A 17586-nucleotide genomic window follows, 5' to 3' on the forward strand; every position below is an offset into this window, starting at 1 on the left:
GTGGTGAAGATCCTTGGATGGAGATACTGAATTCATATACACTTAATTCACATATCAAATTTAACCTAATCAAATGCCAGTGAAATCTTGTTAGACTTACTGGTGACTTATTAAACACTTATTTACCTCCCCTTGGAATATCTGGTCTGTAATCATTAAAAATCTATCTGATAACTCTATATTATAGAGACCTGAAAGGATGTCATATTTGAGATTGCTGATAGACTACAGACCAGAAGAGTGCCATAAATGCCAGTTCAGTGTAATAGAATTTTTTCCCATTTTTTTCACCATTTTTTTCTTTGCAACCTGGTGGCCTTTTCTTCTTATCTCTGTTTCTGAATAGCATTAGTCACCTCCCAAAACAACTTACTGCATATGCTGTGGTTTGTGGATGTCTGACAAAATAATACTTCTTTCCTGTCCTTCCCCTCCTCAGACATTTTGGGTTTTTTTGCCCTCAGACAGACATTAGGAAAACAGTTCTCAATATACTGGGAGAGACTGGTTAGTTTGCTTGAGGAGCACAGTGCAGGAGCTAGCCCAAATCTGCCTGTCTGCCACCCCTAGTGCTACCCAGAATCCTCTCTAACTTTCATGCACTCGTTATGTATCTAACAACAAGGTTATACAAAGAAACACAATTAGGCTATTCAGTTCATCACCATGACTTCTTTTTGTTTATTTAATAATCACCATTAAGGTATAGAAGTTTGTTTCTGACCTAGGTGTTCTTTAAAGCCCCTTTCAGCCCAAACCATTCTATGATCCATGTTGATTTAGGATCAGCATATGGATTTAACCACCTACTCAAGATCTTGTTTAGGTATATGTTTTCAGCAAGAGGAAATTAATGTGGTCAACTCTTCCTTGCACTGGGTCCTATAACTAATTGTTATAAGACCTTTTACTGGGACAGAAATTACTATGGAGAGCTTTTGCTTGAATGCACTTTCCTCAAAGGGTAAGCATTTTTCACCCAGAATTAGATTTGTGTAAGACTTTGGTTATGGAGTTTAGATTCTATAATTTCAAAAAATCATCATCTCTGTCTTGAATTAGAATTGGGCAAATTTGCATGTTACTTGATTTCCTTAACCTCAGGAAATCATAGACTATCACTGAAAGAAGGAGGATGTTCTTTGTCATGGAGTATTGCTTCTGATTCTTAATAAAATCCCTAATGGGTGTGGGATGATGCATAAAACAGGACAGTGATGGCGAAAAATGAGGAAATTATGACAGCAAATGTTATCCCCAGGTGAAAATGGAAAACTTGTATTACAAGCCAACATGAACTGTTTTTGTGGTTGGGTTTTTGAATGGTAGGCATTCATATACTTGATATACTAATACTGCTACCTTTAAAATATTGTAAATTGTTGGGTGCTTGGAAGGTAATTGGATTGCAGTCTGTGAGGGTAATACTAAAATTCTACACGAAGAAGAGCAAACGGGGATAGCATCCATCAAGGGTTTCTTTGGGTTTTATAGAACTATCACTGTGTCCATGTAATCTGGTGCCTTTGTTTGAACTTTACTGGGGTTGGGATTTGCACTGCTGAGAAAAAAAGTAATTGTGAAGAAACCTGATCCTAAGTGTTGAATTAAATCATTAACAAAACAAAAAATTAAAAAAAAATTAAAAAAAAAATTGCATTATTTGAGCTTTTCTTCTTCAGAAACCCTTTTCTCATTTTGCCTTGTTTCACCTTCCCTAAATTTCATTTGGAACACTGTGTTTAAAAACAGGCTGTGCCTGAACACTTCTTGTGCAGGACCTTCCTTCCTCATTGAAAGGGTTGAATTGTATGAAGCAATATGAGGATGTGTTGTTCTCTCTTGGGCTATCCCTGCCTTCCTGCTGACTGAACCTGTGACTTTATAAACTATTAAAATTCCTTGGGCCTTTGTGTTTTACATCTGTAAAACTGAGGATAAGAGAATTTTCCTATTGCTATAAATAACCTTGATCTCAGCATATGAGCTGGAAATCCTGACCCAAACGCCAGTGAAGCACTTTCCTTACAAGTAATCCTTCTGATGGGGTTATTTGAGGAATATGCATTGCTCCCTGATGCTAAGGGTGCATTAACAGGAGATAATGACAGTATGCTTGCTTTTATATTTGCTATGGAGGATGCTCAGGGGCAGTACTGACTTTGGAGGGTGGCAAGGGAAGAGGCAGTTGTTTCTTTGATGTGTATGGGAATGAATGATGTTTTAGTCCTATCACGTTTTTTTCCTCCCTCTGTGACCTAATTCACCATCTTCTGGTACATGCAATGAAAGCACCTATCCCCGCTGATCTTGGAAAAAAGGTCTGTAAAATATTCACTAGATCACCATCTCCTTCCCACTACAGTTCTCTTATGTGGCTTTGACCTGGAATTAAAAATTTTCATTAAGCACCTTGCTGCTGGGATACCCACTTACTCTCCTGAAAAATTCAGTTGGGGTAGGGGCACGGCAGGAAGGGATTTTTCTCTGCCAGTGTAGGTTTTACTGTACTTGATAGAGCCTGTTTCCTGAGGTTGTTGCTTCTGATCTTTCTTATATATATGAAGGCACTCCTCTGATGGCTAGGCTTATGTACCTGGTTTTTATTTTGTTTAGAGACACTGCAAATAATATTGTGACACAAAAAGTAATATTGTGGAGCTATTTTTAAAAACTTTGTGAAGTTATTTTTCTAGGCTTAACATCTTGAAGGGCTTGCTGCTGCCTGGGTTAGGGGTTTTTTTGCTTCACCACAGAATATTAATGACTGTTGTCCTGAAGGTCTTTTCTGATGTGATGTTTTTCTTCTCTTTTTCACTCTGCTCTTCAAATCAAGTGTCATTAATTTGTCCTAGCCTTCAGGGAATGGGGGGAGAAAACTAACTCCTATTAGAAGGAGTGAGCATGGGTGATCTTTACAGACACTAGAGTTGCAAGTGTTGGCACAGCAGAGCACAGTATAGTGTCCTCATGTGTTGTACAGAAAAGAGCTTTTTCTAATATGTTTTGGTGGGGTTTTTTTCTCTGTACAGAGAAGGAAAGTTGACAACCAAACAACATTGGCAAATGTGGCCTTGATGGTTCATTTGCTGTTTCCTTCGCTGTACCTGTATGGTTAGTGGTTTCTGGTTTTATCTTCAGTGAAACAGGCCTCTTTATGAAAATGACAGTTTTTTGTTAATGCCAGTTCACTCTGGTAGTATAAACTCATCAATTTGCATGCAGTGATTGAAGGGAAAAGATAGATGAAAGCCTGTTATAATCATGTTAGATAACCAGATATGAATATGAATGAGATCATGCTTCTTTTGGAAATAGAGCTGTGTTGTTCAATACACCTAGCGTAACAAAAATTCATAGGAAAGCCCATTATGTTTAGTCTTGTAGTTTTGTTAGGACAAGTTACCTAGTGAGCTGTCTAAATGAGTCTGAATTTAATCTGAGTAAGTAATGAAGTCTGCAAGTTCTTTAAACATCTCACTTAGGAACAGAACTGTATGACAATGAAACAATGTATGTAACTTATGGACAGAGTTTGTGTCTTGAGCAGCTACAAACAAAAACTTCTAGAGTTTCTTCTTTTGTTTTGTACTTCTCCTTCCTTCTTGTTCTCCAAAAAATAAGGAAGAAAATTGCTCTTTCTTTAGCAACAAAAAACCAAACCAAAACAAAAAGGCAGTGTGGAATAAAACTGTGATGTTCTGAATATTTCATATTGCTGTGACAATATATAATGTTTCTCAGAAACACACTTGGAAACAAAGCTCATTCAGGCTGAAAGATTGCATAATCAAAGACATGTCACCCTTATATGTGACTTGGTGCTTAAATTTTGAGGAAAACAAGAGCCTCCTGGTTAACACTTTAGTCCTTCAGGAACAATAAAGTGGTTTTTCTTGAAGCACCTGAGAATTTCATGCATATAGCTCTTGAGGGTTTTATCCCTCAGATATATCAGTTGTCTAAGGAAGGCCAGTCTTTGACAACTCAGCTACAAAAGTTGGTCTAGGTGGTTTTGTTTTGCTTTTGTGTGTCCACTGTTGCTTGTAAGCAGTCCTTCCTCACATGACCCTTTATAACTTTTCATTGCTTCAAACTACTTCCGTGGAGAAATGGTTAGGACACACTTCTCATTGGGGTATGCAGCCTCTTTACCATCTTATTTTGTAGATCTGTACAAAGGACTATCCACAAGTCAGCTCATACACGTGCAGGTTTACATGGTGCACTCATTCCTTAGTCAGTAAGGATTTGTAAGTACCAGGTGTCCTTGAAAAGCAGGAAGCTCTTGGAAGCGTGTACTCACTAGTGGAATGGTAAGCAGCTAAACACTTCCAAACATTGTACAAAGCAACCTTTTGTGGGATTTGCAGTCTGCATTCTGCAGTGTAACTCAATAGGGTGTTTTTCTCCCTTAGGTTTCTCAGAATCGTGTGCTGCTTTGCTCAAGCAGTCTCCTGGTTCTCAGTACAAAAACATCCCTAGCTCAGTGTTTGTAAAGAACAAGTTGTCAAGTGATGGATATTCCCTACACAGTGGTTTAAAAGGGGTCTTTTCTTCATTGTTGTTAATTGTTGTACATGTTTGCAGATGTTGCTTCAGAAGCTGATGATAGAGTGTTGCATATCTGATCCTAATACCTGATGGCATCTGAAGATGGGAGTGTAATCTTGTGATACATGGAATGGAAATTCACTTGAAACGTTAATGGTACTTTACTATCAGACTGTAATGTTGCACCAATTAAGTATATGATAAATGAGAAAATAAGTGCAACATATCTGTAAGTGCAGCATATCCAAACTGTTGCAGATAGAAAATTTTTGAATTGACAGTGTTTAATGTACTATGAACATAAGTTTTGTTCTTAATGTCCAGTTGGAGTGGGAAACCACACAGAATAATCTCTGGACTGAGTCTCTGTGTAGTGAAGGGCATTTAGTTAGCTGATGGAAGGTATGTGAAAAGTATTCACAGTCTTTTTATTTATGCCAACAAACACTGCACTCTAAATCACAGTTACACCACTTTGTCATCTATAAATAACGGGCAAAACCACTGCTAAGCTTTGGATTTCCTTCACTACTAGTACCACTTGAAATCAGTGGTTCCTGTTTCAATATTGCTTGTTCCTTTGACATAAAACAAAGAGACATCCTCACAGTGAAGCCATCAGAAACATAATTTCATTTGTACTAGGATGACAAAAATATTTCTCCCATCTGTCCTGCATGTTGAAATTTCTATTTTTAAAATAAAATAGTATTTTATAGACACTTACATTGGGAAAATTCTGGTGCTATAGGTTAAGATGGCGTAGTGGATCAAAGTAGTCATCATAACAAGCAGAAAAAGCTGCTGAGAAACATGATCTCTTAGTAATTACAGGGGCAGTCCTGTGAACTTGAATCTTGTAGTGGGACCCATGTCTTCCCTGAAAACTTCTTCAACAGAGATAAATTTCCAAGGAGTCCACAAATAACCAGTGTTTCTTAAACTTTCTGATTGTGCCAACAATTAATTTGTCAAAGATTAGGACATCAGCTCACCAGCTTCAAATACCTTAAAACATCTGTTTACGACTGTGCCGTGCAGTTCTAGGGCTTGCTGCCCTGAGAGGTTAGGTATGCTCTTGGCAGGCTCAGATGGACAAATTCTTGAGCAACAAGTTTGGTTCCTGAACTGATTCCTGAAAACAGTAAGCAAGTGGAAACACTGTTTTGATGTTGACCAGCAGCAATTTAAGAAAATAAAGGAATTTGAAAAGCACTGGGTAAATTAAGCAAAACAGTCTTTTTAGGGGAGAAAAAATTGCTGTCAGCTGACTTTGTTATCATAAATGGATGAGTGTAAAAAGGTCGTGACTTGATGTCACTTTTGGGGAATCAGTGATACTGAAAAATATGTGAATTTCTCCTCTTGAGTGTTTTTTTATACAAACACAGCTGCTTTTAATGTTAATCCCACGCATGTACAAACCACGTTTTATGTTCACTTTGTCCATAGTTTAAATCTATAATATGTTGGTCCTGGAGATCTTCATTTTGAATTGAATTTGCTGCTTCACTGTGCTGGGCTTTATTTTCTTGTTATTTGATGGAAAAACATTCATATCTCTTTGCATGTGTTGTTTGATAGCAAGTGCTCCAGTACCAAAAAAGGGCCCACGCAAGTAGGACTTGTCTGGCAAAATTGACCGGAGTGACAGATCCAGTGATAATGCTTGTAAAAGAGTAAACCTGACTATATAATAACTGGTGTGCTTTTAAGGTTTTCTTTTCTGTAGCAGGAAGGAGGAAGGTTGTGGACTTAGTTTTGTAGAAGCAGCGTGGAGCGGATAGGGAACCTCTCCTGTGGGCTCTTGGTGGGACAGTGCTGCGTGGTTCTTTAGTAGTGAACACAAGATGGGAAGACTATGACAGAGTTACTTGGCTGATGGATGTTTTTGAATGAATGGAAATATAATGCTGAATCTCTTCTGTCCCCACATAATGAAAGATAAACCATTTGATTCAGCTTCCAGGGAAATCTTCCAGATTTGAGGTTCATAAGAATTTAGAGTTGGAAAAGAAAGGTGACAGAACTATAGCTTTAGAAACAGTTGCTTTCAAACTATAAACGGAGCACAGTACTGTATGCAGGCAGAATTGCCCTTTAATTTATTTGTAAATAAGGCTATTCATCAGAATGTGAGTTTTACACTGCAAGGATGTTTCAAGTCTCTACATGCAGACCTGGAAAGTCTGAGATCCTTAAGATATTCCATGCTATTTCAGGCAAAATACTGATTGGATTAACTGTATGTAACAGCGCAGTTTTTCAGTAGGAGTTCTGGGATCTTAACATAATAAATAAAATCTCAGTGCTAACTCTTAATTTTGAGTGTCTTCCTCCTACTGCTTTTACCTGCTGATTTTAAGCTTCTCTTTTGGAACTACTTTAATTGGCAAGGTTGGCTTTGAGGGTTGGGCTTTTCAGCTTTCCATCTTAGGTTGGGGGTTTTTGTCTTTTTTTTTTTTTTTTCCTGGATACATTTCTGTGTCTATTGCCAAGTTTAAAAGAAGTAGGCTGCTCTGTGCAAAGTGCCTGGAATATCCATCTAGTATCAATTCTCAAGACCAATTCAGAATTTTGGAAGTCATGGGATTGCAGAGCTCTGTGCTTTTTATTTCTGTCTTCTTCACTGATTTACTCACTGCTTTTCTGACTTCTGACAAATTCATGGACATACAGCTACTTGGGGAAAGCTTTCTAACCTTTCTGGTTTCTCTGTAAAGGCCTCAGGCCTCAATGTTCACACGTCTGCATACCAAAAAAAAAAAAAAAAAAAGTCTAGTTTCTCTGTGCTTTAAGTGAAAGTACAAAAGTTAAATCCATTTAAAAATCTTTCAGTCTTGCTCAACTTCAGGTTTTTGCAGTTGGAGCAAATGGGGGCGGGCGATAATTGGTAGAGCTGTACAGTTATATAACTGAAAGCTTTTCTGCTGGAAGTTAGGAGAGCAGATTGCCTGGCCATCAATATGCGACACGTGTTTTTAATCTTCCCACAGTGTCCATGCAGAGGAGTACAGTCAAGAAGTGTGTATTGGTTTGGTAGATTAATGTGTTCAAATAAAAATGTTACTGAAAAATTCCTTTTGGGATACAGTTTTGGGTTGGTTTTTTTTTAGAGAAACAGTGGTGGTGTTATACCACTTGAGGATTTAAATAGTATTTATTTTGCATAATTAATGACAGATATTAATTTTAGGTAGAAATTGTAACTGTTGATGGCTTTTAGCATGAAAGTTGTCATCTGAAACTCACAGTTGGGAATCAACTTGGAAAAAGATCATACAATATAGCACAGTGGTGATAAGATAAAATATGCTATTTTATGGGGAAAATATCATGTTACTATCACAGCAGAATGATCAGCAAGCAAGCAGTCGTGAATACTCTCACCAATTTCACATAAATATTCATGAAAGCAGTGATTGGGACACTGGTTGGGTTTTTCTGTACTCAGAAGGTAGGTGGGTGGTTGGTTGGTTTTGGTTTGGTTGGGGGTTGGATTTGTATTTATTTTTTTGGATGGAATGACACTACATAGGTCCTATAATTAGTGTATACATTTAGAGAAAAGGGTTACGAGTTAGAAAGTACAATGCGACACTGGACTTAGGTGAAAGACAATGAAGTGTGAACACTTTGCACTGTGGATTTGTTGGTTTTGGTGTTACAGCTGTTGTATATAGTCCTTTTATATCTATATGGAGATGTAACTTCATGCTTCTCCATGGCATGTGAAAAATGTGAGGTTTGCTTATCTGTGATGGAAGAAGACCATTACATCAGAGAGAGCATCAGAATTCTACTGAAACTGGGCTGCTGTTGCCAGATAAGGCCTATCTTGGCTCCTTGGTTTTCTTCAGTTACTTCATAATCACCCTCAGAGTTTGAAAATCAGATTAATTTTTTTTGAGTCACTAAAAGGAAAACCAGTCTAAACTGACCTTAGTAAGTCAGGACTGTTTACATCTTCTTTGTTAAGAATCATTGCCGTAAAAGTCCTAGGCTTGGCCCTAAACACCATATGTGTGTGGGAAGTTCTCCTCCTCCCTTGGGTAGAAGAAAGAAAACAAAGCAAAGCAGGTTTAGACACAGCACTTCAAGTTAAGTTAGGCTTCCATGGTGTCCTCCAAAAACCATGCCTACCCTCCTGTAGATGCTTGAAATCACCCACCAGGGAGTTGGCAATTTCACAAGATAACCGAACCAGGCTCTTGCCCTTAAGGCACAGACAGAGACATCCCTGCTTAGCCCAGGCTGTGTGTCACTTGTGCTTGGTCTGTCATGTTTATTGGGGCTACTCTTTCTAGGGAAGCTGCCTGTTAGATTGACTTTATTGCAGTGAAGTTGAACAAACCACAATTATCTGAGCTTAAATAAAGGGGTAGAGGTTAAAACATGAAACACCAGTGTCCTCTTGCATAAGACATGCTTTGGGAAAGCAAGCAGACAGTTTTTCTGTACAGAAAGCAGAAGTCAGAAGTGTGTCGGTTTAACCAGTGGCATGCACAGGACAGGCATCCTTTGCATTTTATGGAAAACCTATAAGGGTTCCTTTGGATTTAAGACTAGGGAAAATAGAAGAGTAATGTTAAAAGAAAGTAACTTGCTTGAACATGTTCTCTCTTTCAGGGCAACTTTGGTTTGTCTTACTACTATTGCCAGTACTGTGTGCTCTGGTAGGCAGTAGGAGGAAAAGGCAGATACCTAGGAAAATAATTAAAGGCTAGATTTACATGATGGCTCTCCTTTAATTATTTGGTAGCCTTTTGCATGCACATATATGGATGTACATCATAGAAAAGCAGCTTCTACTGAGCACTTCTGCCAGTGCTCACCAGTTGTTCAACTAGCGAATGATGCACAAAATTGCCGCAACGCATTTCTTAGAACACAGTGACTTTGGAATGTGTGTGCCTAAGATGATCTTTGCATGGTGGATCTAAATATTGCTCCTCTTCTCTTCTAGTTTGTGGAGACATCCATGGCCAGTTCTTTGACTTGATGAAACTGTTTGAAGTGGGAGGTTCTCCTGCCAACACGCGGTACCTCTTCCTGGGGGACTACGTGGACAGAGGGTACTTCAGCATTGAAGTAAGTTTCTGATTTCTGTTTTAGGCTGTAAAACTGCTTGCAGCCTACTATGTATATTTAGTATTGTAACTAGTTCAGGAATACTGAGGCTCTTTGTAAATATCACGTTAGTTTTGCTGGTGGTGTTCTTATAAAGGTTGCTTGGAATCCAGCCAAATCCCACTATATCTGTGCTGGAAAGCTGATGTAGAATGGACCTTGATGCTAACTAGTGGCCGTCCAAATATAGCAGAGAAGGCAAGTCACTCTGCAGCTTGCACAAGCTAAATAGGATGAATAGACATGAGGTATTAGAAAAGAGACATAACAGAAAAACTAAATGAACAACCCATGGTTTAGTTTGACTTGTAGGTTTATTTGATCTGAGCTTCCTGGACGTGAAATTTTATGAAAATTGAAGGACTAGATGGGAAGTAAATGGGACAAAAGGGCAGCACGTAACATGCTGTACTGGAGAGAATGAATAAGTTCTGTTTAGATATGGCACGCAGGAGTGCATCATCTCTGGTTTTTGATGCAGCACTTGAATCCACAGAGAAGAAGTTATGCATGAGTGCCCTGTTGGTAGTGCTGAGACCTGGTGCAAGACTCCAGTGTCAGGTGGGGCTAGACTCCAGATGTTGTCAAATGACAACATCTTTAGCTTGCTTGTGAAAGAAACAGTGTCCTATCCAACCTGTCCACCTTTGACTAGAAACGAGTGGAATACCAAGCATAAATCCTGTGTTCCAGTGCTCATAAAACAACCTAGATTTTTTTCTTCTGTTCAGTGTTACTGCATGCTTTTTCAGACTGACAGATGAGGTGCACAACTATTGAATAAAACCCGATCTGGATTTGTTTGTCTAGGTCTTATTTGATCTAGTCATTGAGCAGTCAGTCAGAAACCCTTGGGGGCTTTTGAGCTACAGCTTGACTGCTTTCTCTGAAAAGTTCAGACTTGAACTCCCTCTGAGAGGGAGAGTCAAGGAGAGAATGCCCATTATCTGTTGGAAGCAGATAATGTGATACATGTTTGTGTGTCTGTGACTAGATAAGATGGCATCATGTGAGAACACATATACTGCTATTTCATTCTACGTACTGTGTCTTAGTACACTGTTGCCATGCTGATATAAAAATATATAATGCCAAGCAGCTGAGTTGTTTATAGTGTCTAAAATAGATCAGTGCATTATCTTGCCAGTGTTATATTAAGTTTGAAGTTTCTTAAAAATAAAATACAGTAAAACTACTTTTGCTTTATTAGTTCATTTTAAAACGTAATTTTAACTGTTAACAGAATCTTTTGGCACATTTTGCAAAGAGAAATATGCTATTCCAAATCCAAATGCTCTAAAAACTTTAGAACTACAAGGTTTTTTCTCACCTACCAAAAATCAGTGTAGTCAGGATTTAGACTCATGCTGAAGTCAGCACTTTGATCATGATTTTTTTGAACCTGAGTTCATGATTTTCTTAAGAACTGATCCACAGTGAACTGTGAGTTAAATCATTGTTGTGGATTATCATACTGGTTCACTTGGGGAAGGTTGGGAAAGATTGGAGGAGGAGCTTCACAGACTTAAACCACTGTGCAGCTCAGTCTTGAACTACCATTTTTCAGTTGTGACAACCTCATTCATATCTCCTGTAGAATTCAACTGAGTCAAGTTGTATCTGGAAGAAGAAAGTTTTGTCTTCATTTCTATATATATATACCTTTAATATAACAAATAGAACAACTGGATTTGATTGAGCTTTAAAGTGCTTGTCTGACAGTCTACCAACATTTGTTCTAGGGCTATTACCAATTAAAGACAAAAGGAAGCCATGTAAAACAAAGAAAAAAGCTCATGTGTAAGGAATAAGCCCTTAAAAATTCTTCATTTAACAACCTGTGCATACATACTTAGCAAATAGTATTTTGAATTCAGTTTTTCCAGTCTGGAACACAGCTTTTTCACTGGAAGCAGTACTGGCTTCCGCCAGTGCCGAAAAAATATCTCAGCTGTCGCTTATATTATTTCTTTTTTATGTAAGGTTCTCAAATCACTAATTTTTTTTGGTCACATAACTGATTTTCCCCACCTGTCACCTTGATTAAAAAATGCCTTTGAAAGGAAAGGCAGGTTTCTGTTTCATAAGTGTATTTGGATGGAGAGCTGTGCATTCAGGCATGAACTCAGGACAATAAGTAGTGACAAGGAAAGGAAAATTGCGAAGAATGCAACTTGGCATTTAGAGGGGAAGGATGTTTTTTGTGGAGAGGGAGACCTGAGTACATATATCCGGCACCAGCTCTTACCAGTACTTTGTACTGGAGAAGTCACAGTGGTAAAAAGCCCTAGCCTGGTCTCGGTGCTTATTTCTACCACACCAAAGTGATCTTTTTTCCATCAGTCTGTTGACTCCCCTTTCTGCTATGTAGACATGAGACTATCGCAGTTCTGGGGTCTTTCCAAGAGAATTAAATAGCTAGTCCAAGGTACTAATCACGAGTAATGTAAGCTTTTAAAAAATTTCCCCTTGATTGCTGTGTGATATCTAGCGTAAAAGTGACACCATTGAGCTTAGACCTAGCTGAATTCTGATAGTGGGCGAGATAATCCTTCTCTGTGGGCTGCAAAGCATTTGTGATTCTTCTGGATGAAAGGTACTACATAATGCAAGCTATTATCATTAAGAACAGAGGAAGAAATTGCATAAGGTAGGTGGAAGGCACTTGATAATACAGAGGGAAAGAAAAGTATTTGTATAAGGAACTCAGCAGAAATGTCAGTCCTTGCCCTATGGAGCTTTTGATCCAAGGGCTCAATCCTTCATGTGTGTGCTCCATTTTTACTGGAGTTAGCTTCACTGCTTGAAGAGGGGTGTGTGTTTTGTGTTTTTGAAATTTGTTCTAAGCAAGGGGTCACAGGATGAGACTCATAAAGAAATTACAACAGGTAAAATGAAAAAACATCAAATTGTAGGTAGAATGAGGTGAAGTTTCTCAGCACTGATGGAATCTTCATCCCATAGCTACGTTCGCTTTTCTGTTTGATCTTTTGTGAGAGCCTGGGCATTTCTTCACTTAAAATAACAAATTTCTGCAATCTGATACAGTGCGTTTGTTTCCTTGGCTGTATAACTGATAACATTTCCCTGTTCTGCTTGCACTCTGCCAGGGGTTTGACTCCAGAGTAGAAAACCCTCAGTTCTCACTTTCAAACAAGTTTTATGGTCATGCAGAGTAGAGACCTAAATGATCAAAACAGAGGACTATTTTTAAATCCAAATAATAGTTAGAGCATAAGTGGTTGTGCAGGAACGGGTTGTAGGGAGGAATGATTAATCCCTACCTTAGTCTGAAAGCTCTCTTTTGAAAGGCAGACATAAATGCTGTGCAGTGTAAGGAGGATTATACATAGAGGCTGTTTTTCATCAGTCTTAGAAAAATTAGAATAAATACCAACTGTAATGTATTAATAACATTGTGTAAATGAACTGTTGGAATTATTTTCTTTCTCAGTCCCATAGAACAATATACAGGCTTAAATGTCAATTGATTATCATAAGGTACATAGTCATAATTTTTGACAGAGCAAAGTTAAGACATGGAGAACTAAACCAATGTTCAAAATGTACAAAACTGGAGTTATGTTTTAAGGTTCAAAACATGGATACATCTTCACTTCCTGAATGCAAAAATTGAAATTCCAGAAGGTGAAAACAGTTTTGTGGTATTTTCAGCAAGAACAAAGTGAGGTCTTTGGTGTGAGTCTGGAATTTGACCACTGGACCTTTCACCAATTAAAAAGCATCTGGTACTTTAGATGCTTCTGAACTCGGTGAACTGTTAGAAATTATTAACTGGTCTCTCCCAAGAAAAGAATTACATATAAATAGATTCATATTAGTAAACTTCAGGTGAAGTTAATGCTGGTGGAATTGTGTGTTTATTATCTCTCAAGTCTCCATGCACTTTCTAGGACTTCATTGGAAGAATAAGCACCTTTCAGTTTCCTCCATTGCTCTAGTGTGTTAATGTTTTCCAGTAAATAGCTTAATTTAAAATACTTTGGGCTGGTCAGGAATAGTTAACTGGTGAAGTCAATAGGTTTTTCACTTCTCTCAGGGCAAAGAAATTTCTAGGACTTTAATTATCCTAAATTTTGTTGCCCTTTTCTTCTATGTGCCACTAGCAAATATTCTCTTTAGCAAGAATTTCCATCTTGTAAGATTTTATATTTTTGCATGGCAGTGCTCCTCAGAACTGTGAATATTCACTAATTCAGTAAATTCAGGTTATTTTGATACATATTAAATTCCCAGACTGGAACATCTGTGCGTCAGGGCCATCCTCGGAGCTTGCCTGGTCCTGTGCCAGCTGTTCCCAGAGTGAGTTACCAGCATGCCAAGAACCCCTTTTGGCTGCAGGGAGAGAATACAGGATGGCCCATTTCCCCTGCACTGCTTGCATCTCTGCGTGGGACACATCTTCGCAGAGAATGACTGGGGCCAAGACACGAGGTCCAAAGAGGAGGGTCAGGAACCAGCACTTGGATACCTGTTTAGAAAGTATTAGCCATAAGAATTAGAGGAACATTTAAGAAAAAGAATTTCCTAGTCACTTTTTGGTTTAAAGGAGATCCTTCTTTTTGGATATTTTGAGGTCCTTTTAAAGGCTGAAATGGGAGAAATGTGGTCTAAACATTAGAAAAGAGTATAAGCAGAGTAGCAATGTTTTGCAGGTGATCACTTCTAATAAAATCATCCGGGAGACTAGCTAGGAGAGAGTCATGCAATAATTGAAGTCTGAAGGTGCTAAAGTACCATGCATGGGTCAAAACGAGAGCCCCAAGGAGCTTGGGAATATTCAACAGATGTTTATAAAAAAATAAACAGAAGTCGAATTATCAGAATGAAATTTTTGAACATTCTGGAAGCAGCTGAGGCCCTGACCATGAGGAATGAATTCACTGTTACTCCCCACAAAGTCTGTTTCCACAGCATTAGCCTTTGTAATTTTTAAATATGCAACCTGTATGTACAAGAGCGCACTGGTTTTAGAACACAGAGAAACCCAGTTAAGAAAAGAGCATGATGAAATGCTCTGAAAGTTGGGGGGGAAAGAATGAAACCCTGGTTGTATTGAAGATAATACATTTTTTTCATTTTCAGTAATGTTCAGAATTTTCTTTCTCTGTGCTCAAGGGATAATAGTTCAGAAATGGCAATACGTTGCATCTTGTGTGAGTATTCTTGTTACAGATGCAATGTATCTTTATTTGTCTCTGAAATATAGCTGTACTAAATAGTCACACCAGTAGTGGGAATGCAGTTATGTGTGTAAAAAGGTACGTGGTTTCCATTGGGATAGTTACTTCATTTTAGGAAGTTGCATCTGCATTTGGTACAGTGATCGTATCACTATTTCAGTGCAGTTAAAGTAATGCAATTTTCATGTTTAGATGAGGTGTATGTTTAGAGAGTGAAGGAGCTATGCCAGTGTACCGTTAGACAGGTCACAGAGCATCAGTAGAGACCTTAGCAATGTGTGGGTCAAATTATCCTTTCAAATGCGAATTACCTCACCCTTATTCACACTTAATTTCATCTCCTGGGGGAATGCCCAATGCTGTCAGTCATTCAGAGGGAGAGTTCATCTTTTGTTTCCCACACAAAGCCACACAACTACAAGTGAGCTGCATCTCTTTCTTCCTGGCACGACCAGTGCAAGAGCACCCAGAAAGCAAGCACTGTGGTGCAGGTGGTGCTGTGGTTGCTTTTGAGTGGCAACAGTGGCGATTTTTCAAGGCTCCTTGTCTCAAGGAGATAAACGTAACTTGAGATGCATGGAAGAGCTCTGGGGCTTCTGGTTTTCTTTTCCGGGACGGCCTGAGATGCCAAACTGTGCAAAGGCTCAAAGTCATTCAAAGATGCAACAATGGAGTTAAATCCCAAGTCCTTTTTGAAAATATGTACCTTTGGCTTATACAGTGCTTAACTGCACAGACCTTTTCTTTGCTGATGCTGAGGCTGCCAGAACCTCAGCAGGAAAACAGCTTGACTATAGGAGCAGGGAGATGGACAGATTACCTCTTTGCTACAAATTTAACATATCTGCTATTTCAACAGCTGAAAGACACTAAACAAGTAAGCAGGGATTCAGTTTGAGGGCTGGCATTAAGAGATGTAACCTTTTTTTTGTTGTTTTAATACAATTGTTTTGATAGGATGGAAAGAAACAGGCCAGAAATACCTTACAGATGTCCAGATTTCAAGGTCCCTGCTGTACATTTTGCATTGAGTTACAACAGAGCTGATGTGTGGTATGTTCTTACTGAAAAAGTTGAAGGGGGAAAAAAAAAGATATTTTAAAATTTTACGGCTGGGAAGCAGTATTACCAAATAATTGAGGGACTGTAAGCTCAGATTTTTGACAAGGGCAATTTATGATAAATCCTCACTAAGAATTATGATAGGCAAATCCCCAGTAGAAAAAAATTAAAACCAGAATGTTTGCTCATGATATGTTATTTGGGCATAAATTTTTTGTATGTTGTATGACTGCAAGTTGAAAAGCCATGAAAATTGTTACCCTCATATTTGCTGTTTAGTTTGCATGGAAAAAAACCCAACCATCTGCTAATTAGCTCTTGTTTACTATTACAACATTGGTTCACTGGACTACTGAAAAGGGGGAAAATTAAAGGAATTATTTAAACAAAATAAGCCTTTGATATGGCACTACTGAAAACCACACAAAATGTAAATGGTGGGCTTACATTGTTTGAATAGTGGCAGGGAAACAGAACTTTCTGGACTGTATTGATTCTCTGTTATCTTCTCAGTCTGGTTTTCATGAGTACTTCAAAGGAAGCATAGAAATAAAAGAAAAAAATAAGTCTATGGTAAGCAAATGTAGAGATCTGCCCATAGGAAGTAGTCAAAAAGATAAAAATTCCATCTTCCCTATTTTCCCTGCTTTCCAAATCTGGATATTTTAAGTACCTGGTGCTTGTTTTAATCTTGCCAAGGCTTTATGAAAATGAAAAACTTAGTTACGAGGGCAATGTAAACTGCCTTTTCTTTTTGTATGTCACTTCATCTAATCACTAATCATTGTGCTTTTCTAAAGGTGCTTTGGCAGGATTAGAAGCTCTAAGGTAACTTAGATACAACTTTAAAAACTGAAACTCTCTTTGCATGAATGGAGGTGTCACTTTAAACTTCCTGTCTCACAGCATTTACATCAAATTTTTGCATCAGCCAGTAAGGTCAAAGAAGTGGAAGGTTCTGGGAATTTCTGGAGGAATCAACAAGTCACCATCAGAGACAGAGAATTGTTCTGGTGGTGTGGAGAAGTGCAGATTTCCTTCCTCATTGGAGCAAAACCCTCAAAACCAAGTCTACTGGAGATTACATAGGGAGAGAAGACTTCCTCCAGGCACACACTTTGGGATGTTTTTGGACCAGAGCAGATGATTCCTGTGACCTAACACCGTAATTTCGCACTGGATTACATTAGCATGATCTACCTGGCATTCTGACATCTCCCTGCAGTGGCAGTGGCACCTAGGAGGCACAAGAGCTGGGAGGAGGATGCATGTGTTTTTGCTGTTTTCCCCTGGCTGTAGACCCTCTAAGTAAAACAGAAATTACAGAGAAAGAACAGACATAACATTCAGATGTTTACATGTAATAAATTCAAGACAAAGAGTAGTAATATGAAATCCTTACTGCTATATGATTATCTATGGATAGTGTGAGTGCAAACATAAAAACTTTGCATCCTTTTTTCTTTTGTTTTGATTTTATAAGTTGAGGACTGTGTAACAAACAAGAGAGCTGAAATCTACATGTTGAGATGATTAAAGTAATTACTCTGTTTTTCAAGACACTCTGAATTGTAGAAGGGAATTCCCGCTGTATAATGTAGAGGCATTACACTGACAACAATGCTGATTTTGTTCT

At 38.3% G+C, this 17586-nt stretch overlaps 1 protein-coding gene across 2 annotated transcripts in view; it reads left to right on the plus strand.

The window, feature by feature from the left end:
- PPP3CA (protein phosphatase 3 catalytic subunit alpha) overlaps positions 1-17586 on the plus strand; it is a 182670-nt gene that overhangs the window by 118518 nt on the left and 46566 nt on the right. For both annotated transcript variants that reach the window (XM_050338886.1, XM_050338887.1), the window contains exon 3: positions 9521-9645. In XM_050338886.1, the coding sequence (XP_050194843.1) occupies positions 9521-9645 (125 nt within the window). The remainder of the gene's footprint in view (positions 1-9520; positions 9646-17586) is intronic.

Source organism: Myiozetetes cayanensis, unplaced genomic scaffold (assembly GCF_022539395.1).
Source record: "Myiozetetes cayanensis isolate MyiCay16 unplaced genomic scaffold, myiCay2020 scf7, whole genome shotgun sequence".
NCBI classification, from domain to species: domain Eukaryota; kingdom Metazoa; phylum Chordata; class Aves; order Passeriformes; family Tyrannidae; genus Myiozetetes; species Myiozetetes cayanensis.